The sequence below is a fragment of the Staurois parvus genome, unplaced genomic scaffold (genome assembly GCF_062004578.1).
Source record: "Staurois parvus isolate SC_StPar_1 unplaced genomic scaffold, SC_StPar_1.0 ptg000154l, whole genome shotgun sequence".
Taxonomy (NCBI): domain Eukaryota; kingdom Metazoa; phylum Chordata; class Amphibia; order Anura; family Ranidae; genus Staurois; species Staurois parvus.
The window spans coordinates 14,714,247-14,733,678 of NW_028317950.1; the positions used below are offsets into that span (position 1 = coordinate 14,714,247).

The following is a 19,432-nucleotide window of genomic DNA, read 5'->3' on the forward strand; positions in this document are numbered from 1 at the left end:
CATAACAGAGGTCTTCTTACCAAAAAATTACCATAAACACTGGTGGCACACAGTGCATCCTTTCAGGATAGAGAGAGCACCTTTTGTCCCCCATACAGTTTCCCTAGATCCCCTGGCAGGGAAGTGTTTTTAGCTTTAAATCAGGGCTGAACTGACTCATACACATGCTCGGACAGTACAGTAAACCAGAGCAGGAAGCAGAGTCTGTATAAGTAATGAGTAGATATTGCTGTCCACATGGATATATAGTATACAATAATACGCTATACGCAGAAACAATTTTTAAAAATTTACATTTACTGCTGAAATCACTGTTAGAAAAATAGATGTAAACCCTGACTGAATGGCATTTAGTTTGCCAAATCACTGTGTATAAACATTTGCTGTTTTTTTTTAATAAATCACTTGTGTGATTTAATTTTTCCAATGCTGCATCTTAGTGCTACGGATTTTCTACATCCTATTTACAACCAGTTGCAGTCTACATGCATTCCAGTGATGACCGCATTGCATTTCTCAGGCTGGGTTTCTTGGTGGTGTCAACAGTGGACCATGCCTGCCTAATGTATGGTGAAATGGCCATTGTAGTCTTCAGTGGATGTCATTTGACAACGTGACATTGCAGGAGCATATCTTAAAGAAAGGAACAGAGCAATGTCATCATTTAACAGGGAGTGCCTAAACATAGATCCTCATGGTAGGATCACCAGAAATGATGAAAGATGCAGATTTACACATATTGAGAAGGAAATTTGAATTGACTTTAACATGATAAGGCTTATATGAGCTTATAGAATTTAGGTTTATATTTACTTTAAGTTGGTTGCATTCTCAAATTAAAACAAAAACCTGTAAAAAGACTGGAGTTTGCCTTTAAGTTATCTGCTCTGCTGGCTGTCGGTGGTTCTCCTTATTCCCATCAGCAGTTCTCTGCATCAGTACATACATCTAGGATGTGCTGCAATTAGCAGACATCATTGAAAGCCTCTTTGTTAAGCTGCAGGGGTTGCTTGAGAACTTCAGAATGGATTAGCAGCCGTAGAGGGTGCCAGCGATTTGTATATATGCAGAGCCAGTTAATCCTCTGATGATCAACCACTCGCTTTTCAATTGCGCCTAATGAGAGGACATTTACTTCTGCAGCGTGTTAATGATATCGCAGTTTGCCCAGGTTTTTACCCTTCGCAATAAGGATGAAATTACAGACACTCATAGAATAAATTTGGACTTCTGCAGCGGCCATGAAGGGGCTGATTATGCCATTTTAGACCTAGTTTGGTAATACTTCCCATGTGTATGGGGCAAAAGCAAATCTTATGGCTGAATGTTTGATCGGAGATCTCAGCCACATGATAATCCACTAGGGGTTGAGGTCAGAACACCTTTTTTTGTACTGTATGTGATTGAGAAGTTCTGCTTAGCAGCATCATTTCTGCATTTTTAACATATGGCCAAGTACATGTAACAGAATTCGGTTTTCTGAAAACTTAGCAGTAGTAAATGGATCCTGACCAGTTGCTGTGGGAAAATTTACTCCATATATACATATTAAGAACAGATACCAAGAAGTACACCCAGAATAGAAAACAAAAGAAGTGCTACTGTACAGGGTCCATACATACATAATAAGGACAGATACAGAAAATCCACCCACCATACAAAACAGTAAAAGTGCCATTGTGCATTATTCATGCATAAAGAATACTGAGGGTGCACATTCGACACCCTCCCCCTCCAAGATGAGGGCCTGGTATGTTGTTGTTTTTTTTGGGGGGGTGGAGTACCCCTTAAAATTCATACAAGACCTGAAGGGACTGAATTACTGGGGAATACATGCTGTTTGTTTTTAAACAGTCTCTTTTACCTGGCTGTTTACATGGCTGGGAATTTTCTTCACCTATACCAGGCCTTTAGGCGCTTTGTACATGGGGTTGTTTAGGTGCAGTGCATCCCTCCTGGCGTCTTAGTGCATACGGGGTGGTACAGCTGCAGCGTCCAGCCCTGCAGCCTGTCAAAGTCCATGGCAGGCTTTGACTGGACAGACCTGAATGCTTTACAGTGAGGTGCTCGCCTTTTGTGTCCTATATGTTCAGGGACAAATGTCCGGAATGCAGAAGATCAGGAGGAGCCCCCTGGCAAAACATAATGTCCCCATGATTTTGAGGACAAGGGCCTCTTCCCCACAACCCTGGTTTGGTGGCTGGGGGTACATAATACTGCTACTTATTCAGAAAAAAGTAAGGTCTAAATAAAAGCACAAACACAGTTTTTGACAAGTCCTTTATTAAAGAATGGACAGTTGTTAAAACATGGCTATCAGAATACAACAGCCCAGCAGGGTGATTTGCCAATCCACAGGATGGAGGAATCTCTCAAAGAGTGTATGGCCAGCTTAACTTTCTGCTCACCTCTGCTTTGTAAACCCCACCTTAGTGAAAGTAGATTCACTGGTCTGGAGCAAGCACAGAGATAAGGAATCCTGACACTAGAGCCGGCCATAGATGGATCGAATTTTGGCTAGTTTAGCAGGGACGTTTAGCAGGGACTGGCCAAGATTTGATCCATCTCTTGGCAGGCTGGTTGTATTGGTTGTACCATCGATCGACTTTGGTACAATCTGACTCTAGGATTTTTTCATGCAATCGCTGCCGGTGGCTATAGCCACTTGCAGTGATCATTGTGTTCTGTCTGCAGGATAGGATGCACCACCAGCAGAAAACAATACCAATGTGGGAAGCATTCCCCCATCAACACTGACTGTGTTGATGGGGGAATCAAGCAATTTCCCCCCATAATTTTCCATAATGTATGGCCTGCCTTTTTTTATAATATCTTTGTTCCAGGCGACTCAGAAAGACCAATTCTTAGCTCATTCTCCCAGTTGCCGAAACACAACTTTTTTTCTCTGGATGTCCCCCAGCAGTATTTTTTTATTTCATGCCTACTATTCCAGTTGTCTTTAGGCCAGTCACTTGACATGCAGAGTCCTTTTCCTCTGTCTCCTCTCCAGTGCTGGTTGGTCTTCAGTGATGCAACTTTATATCATGCATCCATTGTATTTGATTGCCGGGCACTGTGGTGATGTCCCCTAAGGGGGCAGGTCCAGTGGCGTATCTACTACAAGGCAAACAAGGTGTTAGCCTTGAGCTGCATTTTTCAGGGGTGCCACCTCCTAGAAGAAGGGACAGCCGGCAGGTGACTGATGATGGGTGTGACGATCCCAGGATCGCTGCCACCAGTATGTGACAAACGCGGCGTCAGACCCCAGTCCTTCCCACCAAACTCGTGACCGAAGGACTAGCCAATCTAAAACCGCGATGTCACGTGCGTAAAAATGCCACACCCAGCTGCACCCTGCACAACGATTTTCCAGCTAATTGTACCGCAATCTATGTACCGGCAGCCTGAGCGATTGTTACTGGGTCAGGTTAATTACGCAATTAACCCTTCACACAGCCACTACCTCCTTTTTGTACAGAGAAAGAGGAAACTCGGCAATATCAGCTATAACACTATAATGGTTGAGATAATCGTCTGTATAACACGGTCACCGCAGTCCGGTTATACAGAGGGTTAAACAAACACAGTAGTGCTCTTTTCGAGGTAGGAATTTGTAAATTGCAATAAAGAGCTATAGTTCAACACTTTCAGACGGAAAGATTTATTACTAAAAGGTCAAACGGGTGCAATAAAAATATTTACAGAAAAAAAGATGTAACCAATATATATATATATATATATATATATATATATATATATATATATATATACTGTATATATATATACAGAGAACAACAGCACAGCAAAGGAGTAACAGAAAGGAGGTTAAAGGGTTAAAGTACTTGCCAAAGTTAGCAGATCAAGTTTCAGAGCGAAAGGGCTGTCTCCCAAGCTGGTTCTGATGTTAAACGGGAGAATTTTTCAACTTCCTTCTCTTAGGCCTGACATCCCATTTTGTAGTTCCCCGGCAGGGGGTGTCTCTGAAGTCAAGGACCAATACACCATTTAGGGAGGGATCGTCTGGGCGTGGACCTAAACTAGAGCCAAAATCTCTTCTAGTTCATATTTTGGCTCATAACTTTCCCTATGCACAAGTGACATTCCACCCGCAGGTAGATTATTATGCAGATGCTTCTGAGGAGCGGGTAGATATGAAATATGAAATACATATTTTAAGGGTTCCAGAGATGTAATTTTCTGCTTTCCTATGTATTCCAGTCAGGGAGTGTAACCTACCAAACTGTTTGTCTCCTTGTGGCCAATCTGAAGATATGCCTGTTTTTTTTGTAAGTCTCTCATATTCCAAGATATGAGACATAGGGGAAAAATGGATTTTAAAAGTGATATCTGGTTTCCTGCTTCTCTGGAATGCCTTGAACTTCTGAGAAGGCTTGCATTATCTCTTACAAGGTGCTATATGGCTCTCTCAGACAACCAGGCACCTCGCTCAGAGAGACCAGGTGAGGCACTGCGTGAGCTCCGCTACACGGGATCCGAAGCTGCGGGCTGATGGAAGGAGTAGGCAGAGGCCAACTCTCGTTCCCGGGGATGTCCAGATAACAGCTGTACATATGGGGATGGCATTAGGTGAGTGTGATGTTCTACCTGGCTCTCTGTGGGTTGTACACCTTCTGATGGCATGGAGGGGGCTCTGTCACCCTTCAGGTTGTCTTTTCCTAAACACTGTTCGAGATCTCTCCCTCTCTCTCCCCTCCAATTTAGATTGGGGGGGGGCAGATTTTAGTGTTGCCTAGGGCAGTACAAAACCTAAATACATCACTGGGCAGGTCTCTGACGCTCTGAACTCACAGAATGTCTTCAGTCTTTTAGGCTAAATAATGCTTGTGAAGCAATTCAGCCATGAAGACTGAGAATGTCTAGTGGCAAAAAACAAGGGATGAGTATTGTGGCCAGAGCTTCCTTTTTAATTTTTTTACCTCATTGGGTACCTTTTTTCAAAGGCAACTAGCATTTTTTGAAGGGGGACATCAATGGCAGAACCCATATTTCTTTCATGGTTTGTTGCTTGTCCTAAGCATGAATGCTTTATCACATCCTCTGATGTACAGATATCTACTAGAAAGTACATTTAGAGATCTGTATGATAAATACAAAAACACATGGAAAAGAAGGTAAAAATATGAAAGTCACTTAAAAAATTCCCTCAGGTAAATTTACAGCAATAACTGAAAATGTTCATTCACTGAAAAAACAGTTTAGCTTTGCATTTCAATATAATGCTTTTGTCTGTTTCATGACTTCAGAGAGCCCAACCACTTCTTGTAACATCACTCCAGACCTCTAAAACATATCCCACCAACAAATTGGCCATAAATTCAGAATGGCTGCCAGAGAAGAAAATCAGTGGAGAACACAGGTAGCTAAGCAAATACTAGAAATTCCCCCTTGCATTATCATTACAGGAGGAAAATACGAGGCAAATCTTTGTTTTAACATAACTTTCAAAACAAAAAAGAAATGGTGAAGGAAAGGTGTTGACGTGTAAGCTGAGAAGAAACTTCAGAGATGGTGACTCGATTAGGCCTCTGGTAGTCGGCTTTCCTTCTCTTAAATTGGTTTGGTGGCACTGTGTAGAATGGACCCCCTGGTACACACACGTCTGTTTTGACATGACACTTCAAAGGTGCTCTGTAGACACCATCCCTGCCTGTGAGCAGCGGGAAACGCCTTTGGAAGAAAACACACTCAAAGCCACAAATTTGCTCTCCAGCAGTGCAAGGTTCTGACACACGCCACCCACCGAGACTTGACGTTTCGAGACAGTATACTTCATTTCACTGCTCTTACCTTATTCATCCTGGCTCCTGAAGCTTGTATGCAGGTTTCTTTCTTTTTTTTTTTTTTTTTTTTTTGGGTTTGCATTTCTTTACTTTTCTATAAGAGGAACTCTGTGAACAGATGGTCTGTTGCTTGTTCTGGTCTTGTGGCATTCTCTTTATTTATTTACTTGTTGTGCTTCTCTAGGAAATCCCAGACGCTCTGTGGGCCAGGATCATCCAGGAGCGACTGTCAAAAGTGGACTGCGTGAAACGAGTAAGCAGACTTCAAAGAGCTGAGAAGGGGTGGGAGAGAGGAGATTGGAGAACGCTAGGCTCATATTAAAGCAATCCATTTAGCACAAAAATGTATGGGTTTTGTTTATGTACAACTCAGTCAAATGTGAAAATCACATTCAGCATACTTGCTCTGTGACTTTAATTTTAATTTTCTGTGAAGGACTGCCCCATTTGTTATATCACTTTACTTACTAGAACTTCCAACTTCTGATTGGCCCTAAATATGAGGCAGAGAACATGTAGGTTAGCATGTTTCATGGTTCCAGATCGTACAGAAGATCTGGGAGATCACACAGAATGCCTCAATTACTACCAGAAACCCTATGAGTACCCTAGCCAACTGTCCCATTGAACTGGATTTTATGAAATTCAGGGTAAAGTGCATTAAAAAAAATAGAACTTTAGAAACTGGAATAGAGCTTTAGATTCTAATAATGTGCAGTATAGTAATTAAAGTAGAACCAAAGACAAAACATTTTTCTTCATTTTTGATAGAGTAATGCAGGCCATAGACCGAAAAACGAAACATCGGTCGTTCTGTTTCCACCAATGATTGTGAAAATTGGCCGTTTTTCACAAATTTTCCAGCATGACTGATAAAAGAAATGAGGAGGAACCGTGAATGCCATTGCCCCACTAACAGTGCAAAAATCGGCTGATTATTCTTTCGGACGAAAAATCGGCCGATAAACGGTATCAGTGGGATTTCCCTTCACTTCCTGTGTCATAGCCAAAACAGAAAGTGAGAAGAAATCCCTCCAAAGTGAGAGAATCCTTGTTTGCAACCAAAGTCACCAGAACTAGTGTTCCCATTGGAAGATTTCCCCTTTATTAGGCCTCTTTCACCCGAACAGTTCAATCGGGTCCGCCTGTCGGGAACCTCCATTCTCCTCTATAGAGCATGTATCCGATTACACCTAGAATAACCACAAAAAAATAGAGGCCATTTAGAATAACTGGTATCGCTGAACGTACATGATTTGTCCAGTAACCAAGACCAAACAGCAAAAAAACAGTGAAAAGGAATTCACAAAGAAAAAGTGGTTACATAATGGACAAAATGCGATACTCAGGAAGTCATCAAAAATTAGGCTTTTATTGCAAAATTGCACGTAATTAGACACTTAGGTAAAGACCACTGTTAGCCATCACCACAAAATGAGACAATACCAAAAGAAACAACCTAAAACAAGAAAAAATAATAAAAGAAGGAAGTCATGACCGGCCATGTATGTAGTTATGCTGTAGAGACAACGACTCTAGGTCTCTTGTATAAACAGCACAGGCACAAAGGAAAACACCACCATAGTGGGGATGTATATGAGTAATATAATAAAACTGTGCATCAATAATGTACACCGATTACACCTGCCTACATCCAATCCGATCCACTAAAAAACAGACGGATGGGGATCCTTTCCCCTTCCATACCAGCTGATCAGATGGCAGTTGGGTGTAAACGGACAATCGGTCCGTTTACATCCGACTGCCCATAGAGGAGAGCGGGCTGTGTCCGTGTCTGCTCTGCATAAGAGGAGCGGACACGGACCTGTCATCTGCCTGCTCAGCAGGGATCAGCGGACAGAATCCCCTGCTGGGCAAGTGGATAGCAGGCAGAGACCACCCCTTGTGAAAGGGGCTGTACTGTTCTGGGGACAACAATTTTGGATTTTCTTTTACTTTCACTTTTGATGATAATGGTAAACATGACAAGCAGAGAGGGTGAATCTCCGTAACAGGGACACAGACAGCAATACAAATCCATCTCCACGCTAAAAATAAATGTAAAAAAAGTTTTGCCTTTAGGTATACTTTATCAGGTAAAATGTATATATAGCTAAAAGCTATAGCTTTTAGATAGGATAACCCCTATTTATTTATTTCAGGTACTTATATAGCGCTGTCAATTTATGCAGCGCTTTACATATATATTGTACATTCACATCAGTCCCTAACCCTCAAGGAGCATACAATCTAAGGTCCCTAACTCACATTCATATACAAGGGCCAATTTAGACAGGATCCAATTAACCTACCAGCATGTCTTTGGAGTGTGGGAGGAAACTGGAGTACCAGGAGGAAACCCACACAGGCACAGGGAGAACATGCAAACTCCAGGCAGGAGGTGCCGTGGCTGGGATTCGAACCAACAACCCTAGTACTGCCAGGCGGAAGTGCTAACCATTTAGCCACTGTGCTGCCCTATGAGGTTAATTTATGTTGTGTCCTGCTGGGGAGATTTCCTTCACTAGCTGTCTTGGAGACACAACAGGAAGTGGGGAGAAATATTTGTCCCCATTGAAAAATTTCCCCTTACCACTTGCTGGCATGGCAACATTTAGGATTTCTGGCTCAGTGACAATGGTAATCAGGACAAACAGAAGGGTAACTCTCACCCATTGAGGACACAGACAACAATAAAAACTTGGAAAGGGGCTCTAACCCTTCCCCACTCTATCCAAAACTAAAATTAAAAGGTGTGCCTTGACATACACTTTAAAGTTGAAATGAAATGATGCACTAAAATATAAATCCCAGATACCACTAACGAATAAGAATGAAGACCTCAGACTTCTACCTAGCTTGCTGTCTGTGTTTATATTGGCTCTATCTGAGCATAGCACATTATTATATCTGTGCTGGTGAACTACATAGACTACAATGGGCTGCACAACATTAGCTTCAAGAGGAGCTGGATTCTGGAAACCCCCCCTTTCCCATCCAATCACATAGCAAAAATTCACTTTTTGAGTTCATGTCCACTTTAAGGGCTGTCATTAAGTGTCCTGTCACCACAGATTACTTTCTGTTTTATGCTGTTTTCCAAATATGAGGATGTGGCATTAGATAATATCAAACAAGAGAATGTACACTGAGCTGCACATGCACAGGTAAGAAAAGCTTTTATTTCCAAAGAGGCTTAGGGGTTGATTTACTAAAGGTAAATAGACTGTGCACTCTGCAAGAGCAGTTGCTCCAGAGCTTAGTAAATGAGCAGAAGCTTTCCTGGCTTCCATCAGCCAATCATGTGCAAGAAAAAATGCTGTTTTTTTACAGATGCATTGATACCGGAATGAGTGCCGATACTGAGTATTTCATGAATTACTTGTACTCGTGAAAATGCTCCTGATACCTGAAACCAATACTTTGCGGTGCAATTTGTGTCCATACATGCGATTTAAACAGATATGCGGTGCCATTCCTGCCCAAATCGCATGCAGCTTCCCCACCGCTCCTGTGTGAACCCAGGCTTGTCTTAGAGAAAGCCGCTTCATAGGTCTGGGGAATTGAAATCTCTGCGGGCTAGACGGCGTCTAACTGATCAGCATTGTGACGGTGCTAACCAACCGTCTAGCCTATACTGTCATCCGTGCACAGAGAGGAGAGAAAGCCGCGGGGATTTAAAATTCCCTGCTTTTCCTTCTGTGATAGCATGGGTTTGGTGCAGGGAGGTTTCCCACACTGCTCCTGCATGAACTCAGGAATTGCATGCAATTTTTGCAGTGCAATCTGCATCCATACATTTTGTATTGACGCAAATCTCACCGCAGAGTATTGGTACTTAGTATCAGCGAGTACTTGACTGAAAGTATCGGTACTTGTACTCGCTGATCAAAAAAGGGTATCGGTGCATCACTACAGCTTTTGTTTTTTGCTTGCCCATGATTCAGTATTCTTTGAAAGGGAAGCTTTACCTAATTTACTAAGCTTTAGAACAACTGCACTTGCCAAGTGAAACTGCATTTTGCAAAGTGCACAGTCTATTTGTATTTAGTAAATCAACCCCTAAGTATTATTTTTATTATTATACAGGATTTATATAGTGCCAACAGTTTGCTCAGCGCTGTACATTATAACTAGAGATGAGCGAATCGAACATGACGAAGTGGAATTCGTTCCGAAGATTTGGAAAAATTCTATTCGCGACGAATCCGAAGATTAGCAAACTTCGGATGCACGAATCGAATTTTCCCAAAAATGGCGGCGACATGTGTGGCGACGGAGAAAATGGACAGAGAAGATGGGGCGGGGATCTCTGGGAAGGCGCGCAGACAAGGCGCGCTGACCCATAATGCATTCATGACATGTGATCGCATTAGCCAATCAGCAGCCAGCCAGCACTGTGTAATGGTGGAGCTATAAATCGCGGCCATCTTAGAATTCTCCATTAGCCTCCGGTCATTCAAGAGAGACAGACCTGTGTGTATTAAGGGACAGAGTTAGGGCCACAGAGACTTTAGGGCCACAGAATCGTTACTCAGGGACACAGAATCGTTACTCAGGGACACAGAATTGTTACTTAGGGCCACAGCTATCAAAGAATCGAAAATTTAAAGTGACATACACCCTTTTTTTTTTTGGTGGCTGTCGTGCACAGTTGGTGCTGCAGTTTGCCGATTGTGCAAAATAAACTGACTTTCTGCTTCACAACCACTATTGTACGTTCAAAGAGTTAAATCCATTTACACGCCGGCTGGCGGTAATATTTTTTGGGTGATTAGTGCTTCAGAATAATGCTGCCTACACCGCCACCCTGCGCCATGTGCCTCTGTCGTCTGCTCACGCTGCTGCCAGGTCCATACTGATTCATGGCCCCCTGTACCGGCTCCTCATGAACGTGGTTCAGCGGGTTTGCATCACTTAACGGCAAATCGTTGACAAACGCTGGGACGTTCAGTGTTGTGCGCATTAAGCCAGACACCAAAGGGCAGCACAGACCTGTTATTACTCGCTCAAGCATGGCTGAACAAAACCAGTCTCTACCACAAATTGGACCCAGACCTGCCCAGGGTCTCGTAAGTAGATTGCACGGAGGAGTAGAGTTCGTTATTGGAATTAACTGTGAGGGACTTTTAAACCTAGGCCTGTGTATGGCCTTCAATTGAAGCTGCTTCTGCTCCGCCACTCTGCCATTGGACTCTTGATAGTCGTCTCCCCACGCTGCTGCTGGGGGGAATTTTTAACATAGGCCTCTGTATGGCCTTCAATTTTAGCTGCTTACGCTCCGCCACTCTGCCATGGGCCCCTGTACCGCCTCCTCATGCTGCTGCCAGGCCCGTAATCTGCCATGGGCCCCCGTACCGACTCCTCATGCTGCTGCCAGGCCCGTAATCTGTCATGGGCCCCTGTACCGCCTCCTCATGCTGCTGCCAGTTCCAGAGTGTGTCATGGGTCCCTGTACGGCCTCCCATTGCTGCTGTCTCCATCGCCACACTCTGCCATGTGCCACTTTCAGGTCTCCTCACACTGCTGGTGGGTTCCATTTTGTCATAGGGTGCTGTATGGCCTCCCATTGCTGCTGCCTCCACCCGCCACACTGTGGCTCCACACTCTGGTTTTGGCCCCATGACTGCCCAAATGAGTGAAGTGTGCGGTGATTCTAAGATCGACGGCACTCATCTGCATGTCATACTGACTGACAGTATTATTTCTCTTCCCCAGCAGACTCCAAGGGCATTTAAATTAAAGGTACAGTGTTCTGCACTAATATAAAGGCTCTCTGAAGCCTAGAAACACCCTTTTTATAAGTTAAATTCGCAGCGAATATATTCGGCTCGAAGCGAATTTATTCGGCGAATTCGGCGAATCAGCCGAACCGAATTTTTGAATAATTCGCTCATCTCTAATTATAACATTATAATGGGAGACAGTACACGAGACAGTACAGTAACAATACGATTCAATACACGAGGGGTTCGAGGGCCCTGCTCCTTGGAGCTTACAATCTAAGTATGTCTCTTCTGCAATAAAAGAAACCTTCCTGCTTAGATATTTTTATGGGCAAAGTTAGGCTTTATTTGGATGTTGTAACTTTAGCACATTTTCAATGTTTTATGCATAGCATTAACAGTTTACTGACTGACTTTGCTTGCTGCCTTGAGCTTCTCTTTAATTATGGTTACCGGTCCTCTTGAAGTGTTATTGCCAACTCACACGAGTGCGTTGATCTGCGTTTTAATGCAGCTGTAAAACGCAGATCAGCAGAAGGACATCTGAAAAACAATAACTTCCAATGCATCCTATTCACACCATAATGTTGCGTTGACCTGCTTTGCACTAAAATGCAACATGTATGCATTTTAGCACAACATAACGGATTTAAGCAGATGTAAGCGGATGTCAATGCAATGCAGAGGATATCATGTGAAAATGCAGCATGTGGTAATGTGTGCTAAAATGCATGTCAACTGACATCAAAATGTAAGTTAACAGATGTCAAAATGTATGCCAAAGGATGTCAAAATATATGTTAACAGACGTCAGCACGCAACTAAAATGGATGGAAATATACATCCATTTTCCATACATTTTAGCGCAAGTCAGTGTGAATTAGTCCTGAAGCTGGCCATACACAGATCGAAATTTGGACAGTTCAGTAGGGACGTAAAAATTTGTATCAATAAACTACAGCCATTTATTGGAGTATTGTGACAGCAGTGGGTACCTCTGACAAATTACAATGTACCACCAGGACTGAATTCCTCCATCCACCTCATTTGTGTGGCTGGAGGAATCTGTTTTTGTTCGTTCAACCAAAGAAAAGAAAAAACGAACAGTGTATGGCCAGCTTTACAGCCTTCTGTCTGCTCAGGGATGAAGACAATGTAGTATTGGGCACAGGCTGCTGTAGCAGAGTAGAAGCTGATGGTAAAAGCTTGCATATGCTAATTGCAGGGAACATGCAAGATCAAAGGCAGTACAAGGAGAGCTTTGTTGATTGCCTGGGGCAGGTGGCACACATTAAAAGAACGCAAAGCAGACAGAGCACAAAATTGTGAACGTCAACATATCTGTGCCTTTCTAGCACGTATGCTCCATATTATCAACCATTAGTTATCTTGTCACCTGAGACTTACTGTTACAGCACTTTATATACATGAACCAAGGCTGTCTCAACAGAATCTGAGGCCTAAATCGGTGTTAATTTACTGCATGGTGTCAGCCTCTGGTGTTGGTTAAACAGTACCAGCCTTGGTTTGCCTGAAAACACAATGCTAGCTCCCGCTGTCAGTGAAGGTATATTTTGAGAAGTTATCATTCCTTTCTCTAGTACTTGTGGAAGATTAAATGAGTAAGCATTTGGCCACAGACAGCTCGATAAAAGCAAGCAATGCTCTTGCCTGCAAGCACCGCTTGCCAATATCAGGTAATTTCTGTGATCCTAGAGTGCGAAAATGAGAACCTTAGGCAGATGAATGGGAGATTTTGCAACAATCTTCTGAATGGGTTCCAATCCTTTTTTATTATATTAACAGTATATCTGAAGTACTACATGTTCTCCACTGTTAGCAGTGGGCAGTGATTTCTACTGGCATTGGCATGTTCTAAAGTTGAGGAGAAAGGGCAGTTGTCCCTCATACCCATACTCAGGAAGAGATATGTTCATCTTAGGTCAGTCTATGGAAATTTAGATACATACAACAGCAGTGCCCTCGCCTAAAAGGTCTTAGTGCCTAAAGATACAGTAAAGCCACCCATACACGGGTCAAATTACACAAAATAATTTTCTTTTGAAAATCTTTTCTAAGAATTTTCATTTGAATTTCACACCATTAGTGGGCCACAGCAACTGCCGATTTTCAAGCGACTATTGAATTTGAGTGATCTGGCATGTTGTAAATTTTTTGAAATATGAATGAATTTCTAATCAACGATGGGGGAATCATATGATAAATGTAATTGAAAAAGAAATGAGAATCAGCTGTGACCTGGGAAGAAAAGAAAATTCTTGGCCACGAAAATTCTTTTCTGCAGCAACACAAGGTGAAATTAAAGGCTTGGTTGGTCGATTAAAAAACACATGAAATTTCCAAATTTCTAAAGAAAATTTGTTTGAACTTCGACCTATGCATTGCCTGCTTAAGTCCCTGAACATGTTATTTATGTCAACAAAGTGATTCCCAGGTGGAAAAGACTAAAAGAGATATTGGCCCTCATAGCTCAGTACATGTGTGGCTCATTGCCAATAAACAATGGTGCCTGTTCTTTTTATTGGCTTTGCTGAGTGTTCCTTCCCAATCAGTAGGAAATCAATTCAGAAGATTTGAAAGCACAAGTACTTGGTGTATTGAGCATCAAGGCCTCGTGTGTATGAGTAGTTAGTAGGTAGTCTTCTTCAATAAGGCAGCTAGAGCCTACATTTGTGGACAATCTTATCCCCATTGTGAACTCTTTGATCTTCCCTTTTGCACCTCCTTCAGAGCAGACCACAATACAAAGCAACCTACATTTGGTCATATCTTAGGTTTCCAAAGAACCTTGATATCATGAATCTTTCAAGTCAATAAAAGTGCTGAATAAAATTATGTGCTTGTTTTAGCTTTGCTGGCTTTGGGACCTAAAGCAGATGTCATACATACATGTGGTCATATTTAGAACTAGGGTCATTTTGAGCCACTGTGCAGTTTTCTGACTTCACATTTTCTGCAACTTTGTAGTATAGCGTTAGAAATCTTGTGACTTTAAGGAAAGGTGCTCTTTAAAATAAAGATAGCTACAATGTTCTCTATTCACTCTCCCAATGAAAAAAGCTAGATAAAGCTCCAGACTATAGGTAAAGATCTACAGAGATCAGAATGCCATGGGTTGCACAGGACTATTATTATTATTATACAGGACTTATATAGCGCTGACAGTTTGCTCAGCGCTTTAAATTATGGAGGGAGACAGTACAGTAACAATACAGTTCAATACAAGAGGGATTAGAGGGCCTTGCTCCTTGGAGCTTACAATCTAGGAGGGAGAGGATAGTGGTACAAAAGGTAATTAGCTGTGGGGGATGGAGTGGTAGGAAGAGTAGAGGATTCCAGTACTAGCTGGAGTCGGGGTAGGCTTCCCTGAAGAGATGGGATTTCAGAGTGCGCCTAAAAGTGAGCAGAGTAGGCAATAGTCTGATAGATTGGGGTAGGGAGTTCCAGAGGATAGGTGAAGCCATTGAGAAATCCTGGAGATGAGCATGGGAGGAGGAGACAAGGGATCTAGAGAGTAGAAGGTCTTGCGAGGAGCGGAGAGTACGGTTTGGGTGGTATTTAGAGACAAGGTCGGTGATGTAATTTGGGGCAGTGTTATGAACGGCTTTATACGTCAGTGTTAGTGTTTTGAATTTTATCCATTGGGCAATTGGAAGCCAGTGGAGGAATTGGCAGAGAGGGGTAGCAGATACAGAGCGGTTAGTAAGGTGAATGAGTCTGGCAGCAGCATTCATGATGGACTGGAGTGGGGATAGCCTGCGGTGAGGTAGGCCAGTGAGGAGGGAGTTACAGTAGTCAAGGCGTGATATAATAAGGGAGTGAATGAGTTGCTTAGTGGTTTCCGGGGTTAGGAACGGTCGTATATTGGAGATGTTGTTGCGGAGGTGAAGTCTACATGAGTTTGTCAGCAATTGGACCTGGGGCTGAAAGGACAGATGGGAGTCTAGGATTACACCTAGTACCCTGGCGTGAGGGGTGGGACTGATGATAGTGTTGTTGATCTTGATAAAGAAGTTTGGGGGGGGGGGCTGGGGTAGGCATGGGCTGGGGGGAATACTAGGAACTCAGTTTTGGAAAGGTTGAGTTTGAGGAAGTGGAGTGATATCCAGTCCGATATGTCACTTAGTAGGCTGGTGATGCGATTGGAGACTGAAGCACTGTTCATAGCCTGCCATTGACACTTTTGCTCTTATCAACTATACATGTGGCAGCTCTAGAGTAAAATGGGTCTTCTCTTGATTGTCTCCATAGATGGCTCGTTATACATTGTTGCTGAATAGTGTCAGGAAATGTCTATGCTTTTAGGGAGATGGTATTTCCATAGGCATTTTGTGGGTTGCTCTGGAGTCAGTAAAAAGGATGCATGTGCTTGAACCTTATGGTGACTACTCTTCCTTGCACATACAGTAACTTGTTCTGTGTAAACACACATTCCCTACAATATATTTTATACCACTAGGCTCATGGAGCAGCATTTTCTAATACATTGTTTATTATTATGTAGAGTTCCTGGTTTTGCACCCAACCCTGCTCTTTGAAGGGCTTGGGAACAGCTGTGAAGGAGAAGACAAAAGTGAGCCAGTTACAATTCAGGTTATGCAGTAGAGATGGATTAGAGCAGCTGTCGTTTTTTTATTACTGTCTGTGCCCCCTTGAGATTAACTCCCTCTATTTGGCATGCTTGGCTTTATTATTAAAAGTCAAAGTAAAAGAAAGTCCCAAATTTTGGGAACAATAATAGAGGAGAAATCTTCCAAAAGGGACATTAGTTACAGTTGTGGCCAAAATTATTCAACCCCCACTGAAATTGAGTGTTTTGGCCAGTTTGACATTGCTTTTGATCATTCAGTCATCTTGCTTACATTTACATTAAAGAGGCACTTGTAGGTCAGACAAATATAACATAACAGTTATAATGAAATAACCACAAATGTCTTTTCTGTGCTCACAGCATTATCAGTTTTATTCAACCCCCAAGTGACATTCAATCTTAGTACTTAGTACAGCATCCTTTTACAGTTATAACAGCTTTTAAACGTGAAGCATAGCTTGACACAAGTGTCTTGCAGCGATCTACGGGTATCTTCGCCCATTCTTCATGGGCAAAGGCCTCCAGTTCAGTCACATTCTTAGGCTTGCGCACTGCAACTGCTTTCTTTAAGTCCCACCAGAGGTTCTCAATCGGATTTAAGTCTGGTGACTGCGATGGCCACTCCAAAATGTTCCAGCCTTTCCTCTGCAACCATGCTCTAGTGGACTTGGAGGTATGCTTGGGATCATTGTCCTGTTGAAAGGTCCAACGTCTCCCAAGCCTCAGGTGTGTGACGGACTGCATCACGTTTCCATCCAATATCTCCTGGTACTGAAGAGAATTCATGGTACCTTGCACACGCTGAAGCTTCCCTGTACCTGCAGAAGCAAAACAGCCCCAAAGCATGATTGACCCTCCACCATGCTTCACAGTAGGCAAGGTGTTCTTTTCATCATAGGCCTTGTTCTTCCTCCTCCAAACATAGCGTTGATCCATGGGCCCAAACAGTTCTAATTTTGTTTCATCAGTCCACAGAACACTATCCCACAACTTTTGTGGTTTGTCCACATGGCTTTTGGCATACTGCAGTCGACTCTTCTTATTCTTTGGAGACAGCAAGGGGGTACGCCTGGGAGTTCTGGCACGGAGGCCTTCATTACGCAGTGTGCGTCTTATTGTCTGGGCTGAAACTTCTGTACCCACATCTGACAAATCTTTTCTCAGTTCCTCAGCAGTCACACGGGGACTTCTCTCCACTCTACGCTTCAGGTAGCGCACAGCAGTCGAAGTCAGCATCTTCTTTCTGCCACGACCAGGTAGCGTTTCAACAGTGCCCTTTGCCTTGAATTTGCGAATGATGCTTCCTAAGGTGTCTCTTGGTATGTTTAACATCTTTGCAATCTTCTTATAGCCATTGCCCTTCCTGTGAAGAGAAATCACCTCTTCTCTTGTCTTCCTGGACCATTCTCTTGCCTTCACCATGTTTGTAACCACACCAGTAAATGTCTAGAAGGAGCTGAGTATCACAGTCATTTTAAAGCTGCCTAATTGGTGCTTATTATGCTTGATTGCTGCTCGGTGACATCCACAGGTGTTTTCAATACCTGATGGAAAGCACCTGTATGAACCTCTGTTCTTCAGAGTGGTAGTCTTTAAGGGGTTGAATAATTGTGGCAATGAAGAAACCACATAAGAACCATTTACTACTGTATTACATAAACAATTGATGTCATTTTAGTTGCATTTGGGTAGTTACAACGTCCTTGTAGGATTTGATTCTGAATACAATTCCAAATGTACACTATAGTCCCTAAACCCCTTTACAGCATTGGGGGTTGAATAATTTTGGCCACAACTGTATGTTGACACTGGTGACAACCAGAAATTCCCTCACAGGGATTTCCTCTCACTTCCTGTTTTGGCTATGGGAGAGAAAATGAAGAAATCTCACCAATGGGACACAGATGGCAAAAAACTCACAGGAATGATAACCCTCCCTTAGTTTATCCAAAATTAAAAAACAGTGTTTAGCAGCATACAAACTAGGATAAGGACAGCCATCACTAGGAGCCAACCAGGACTCTGTCTATAGTTTTGCACAATGCTGTCAGTCAAACCTGTGAAATGGAATAAAGGTGGAAAGAGTACATGAATGATCTCATAGGTCTACTGCTGCTCCTTCACTGGCCAGTCAGCTGCGGTTGCTGGTTGTCAGAACACAGTAGCTGGAAGCGGGAGATTCATTTATCTATGGTCTTTAGTGCAGATGGGGGAATCCATGAATTTTGACAGATAAAAGAGATATTTTTAATTCAATTGTGTGGGTCGCTTTTTTTCTAGAGTTTAGCCTATTATAATTGTGCAATCTTAAGAAGCTCATAGATTATGCAATTATCTTTCCTTCTACAACAGGTGGAAGGAAAGAAAATAGCTTGATTCCCACATTATCACAGTCTGTGCTGATGGGGGAATCCCTCCTGCAGAACTATTGTATTTTACCAGAGGGGAGCCTTCCCTGCTGGCAGAACACAATGATCACTGCTGGCTGCTATAGCGATTACATGAAAAACATCTGACAGACTGGTTGTACTGAAGTCGATCAATTGATCGACTTTAGTACAACCAGCCTGCCCTTACATGGATCGAATCTCAGCCAGTCCCTGCTGAACCAGTCGAGAATCGATCCATCTATGACCAGCTTTACTTTTGAACAAAATGTATTTGAAACCTTATTTAACTTTACTTCTTTTATCCAAGTCTGATACTTCAGCTGGAGTATCGCAGGTCGCCTAAAGCTTGACAGTTGCTGCCATTTCAGCTGCTTTATCTCACACTCACTGATTATATTCCACTTATGTATACTTTGGAGCTGTAAGACAAGCTTAGATTATCGAAAATTACAGAAGTGCTCAGATTTCATGGAGCTCTCAGCTCTGTCTCTTAGCTCAAGCAATGCCTCAGATGTCAGCTCCAGATGATGCACCATTATAATAATATAAGACAGAATAGTTAAATTCTTACATAAGTCCAATCATAACTGGTTCTTTTTAAAGGCCATAAATGATATATGCACTGGTAGTAATTCTATGAAGTCCAGTTCCTTTTTTAGTACAGGAATGGTTAAATTGTATATGCCATTTTTTTTTCTTCCTGCCCTCGTAATCTCTTGTAATCAGCACGTTGTGATCCAGAACTAAAAAGCCTGGACAGGAAGAAATAAATGAGGAAAGGGATTAGTTGCGCTCGACTGCCGAAACTTGTATGCTGTAATCAATAATGCAGCTCCTCCCTTTGAACTTACACGGTAGAATTAAGGTTTTTGCAATGCAAAACGCTGCACTTCAATTATTTGT

The 19,432-nt window shown here is 42.6% G+C and overlaps 1 protein-coding gene across 2 annotated transcripts in view; it reads left to right on the forward strand.

The window, feature by feature from the left end:
• The window catches only part of AK8 (adenylate kinase 8), a 197,794-nt gene that overhangs the window by 53,897 nt on the left and 124,465 nt on the right, over positions 1–19,432 (forward strand). For both annotated transcript variants that reach the window (XM_089675084.1, XM_089675085.1), the window contains exon 5: positions 5,986–6,054. In XM_089675084.1, the coding sequence (XP_089531210.1) occupies positions 5,986–6,054 (69 nt within the window). The remainder of the gene's footprint in view (positions 1–5,985; positions 6,055–19,432) is intronic.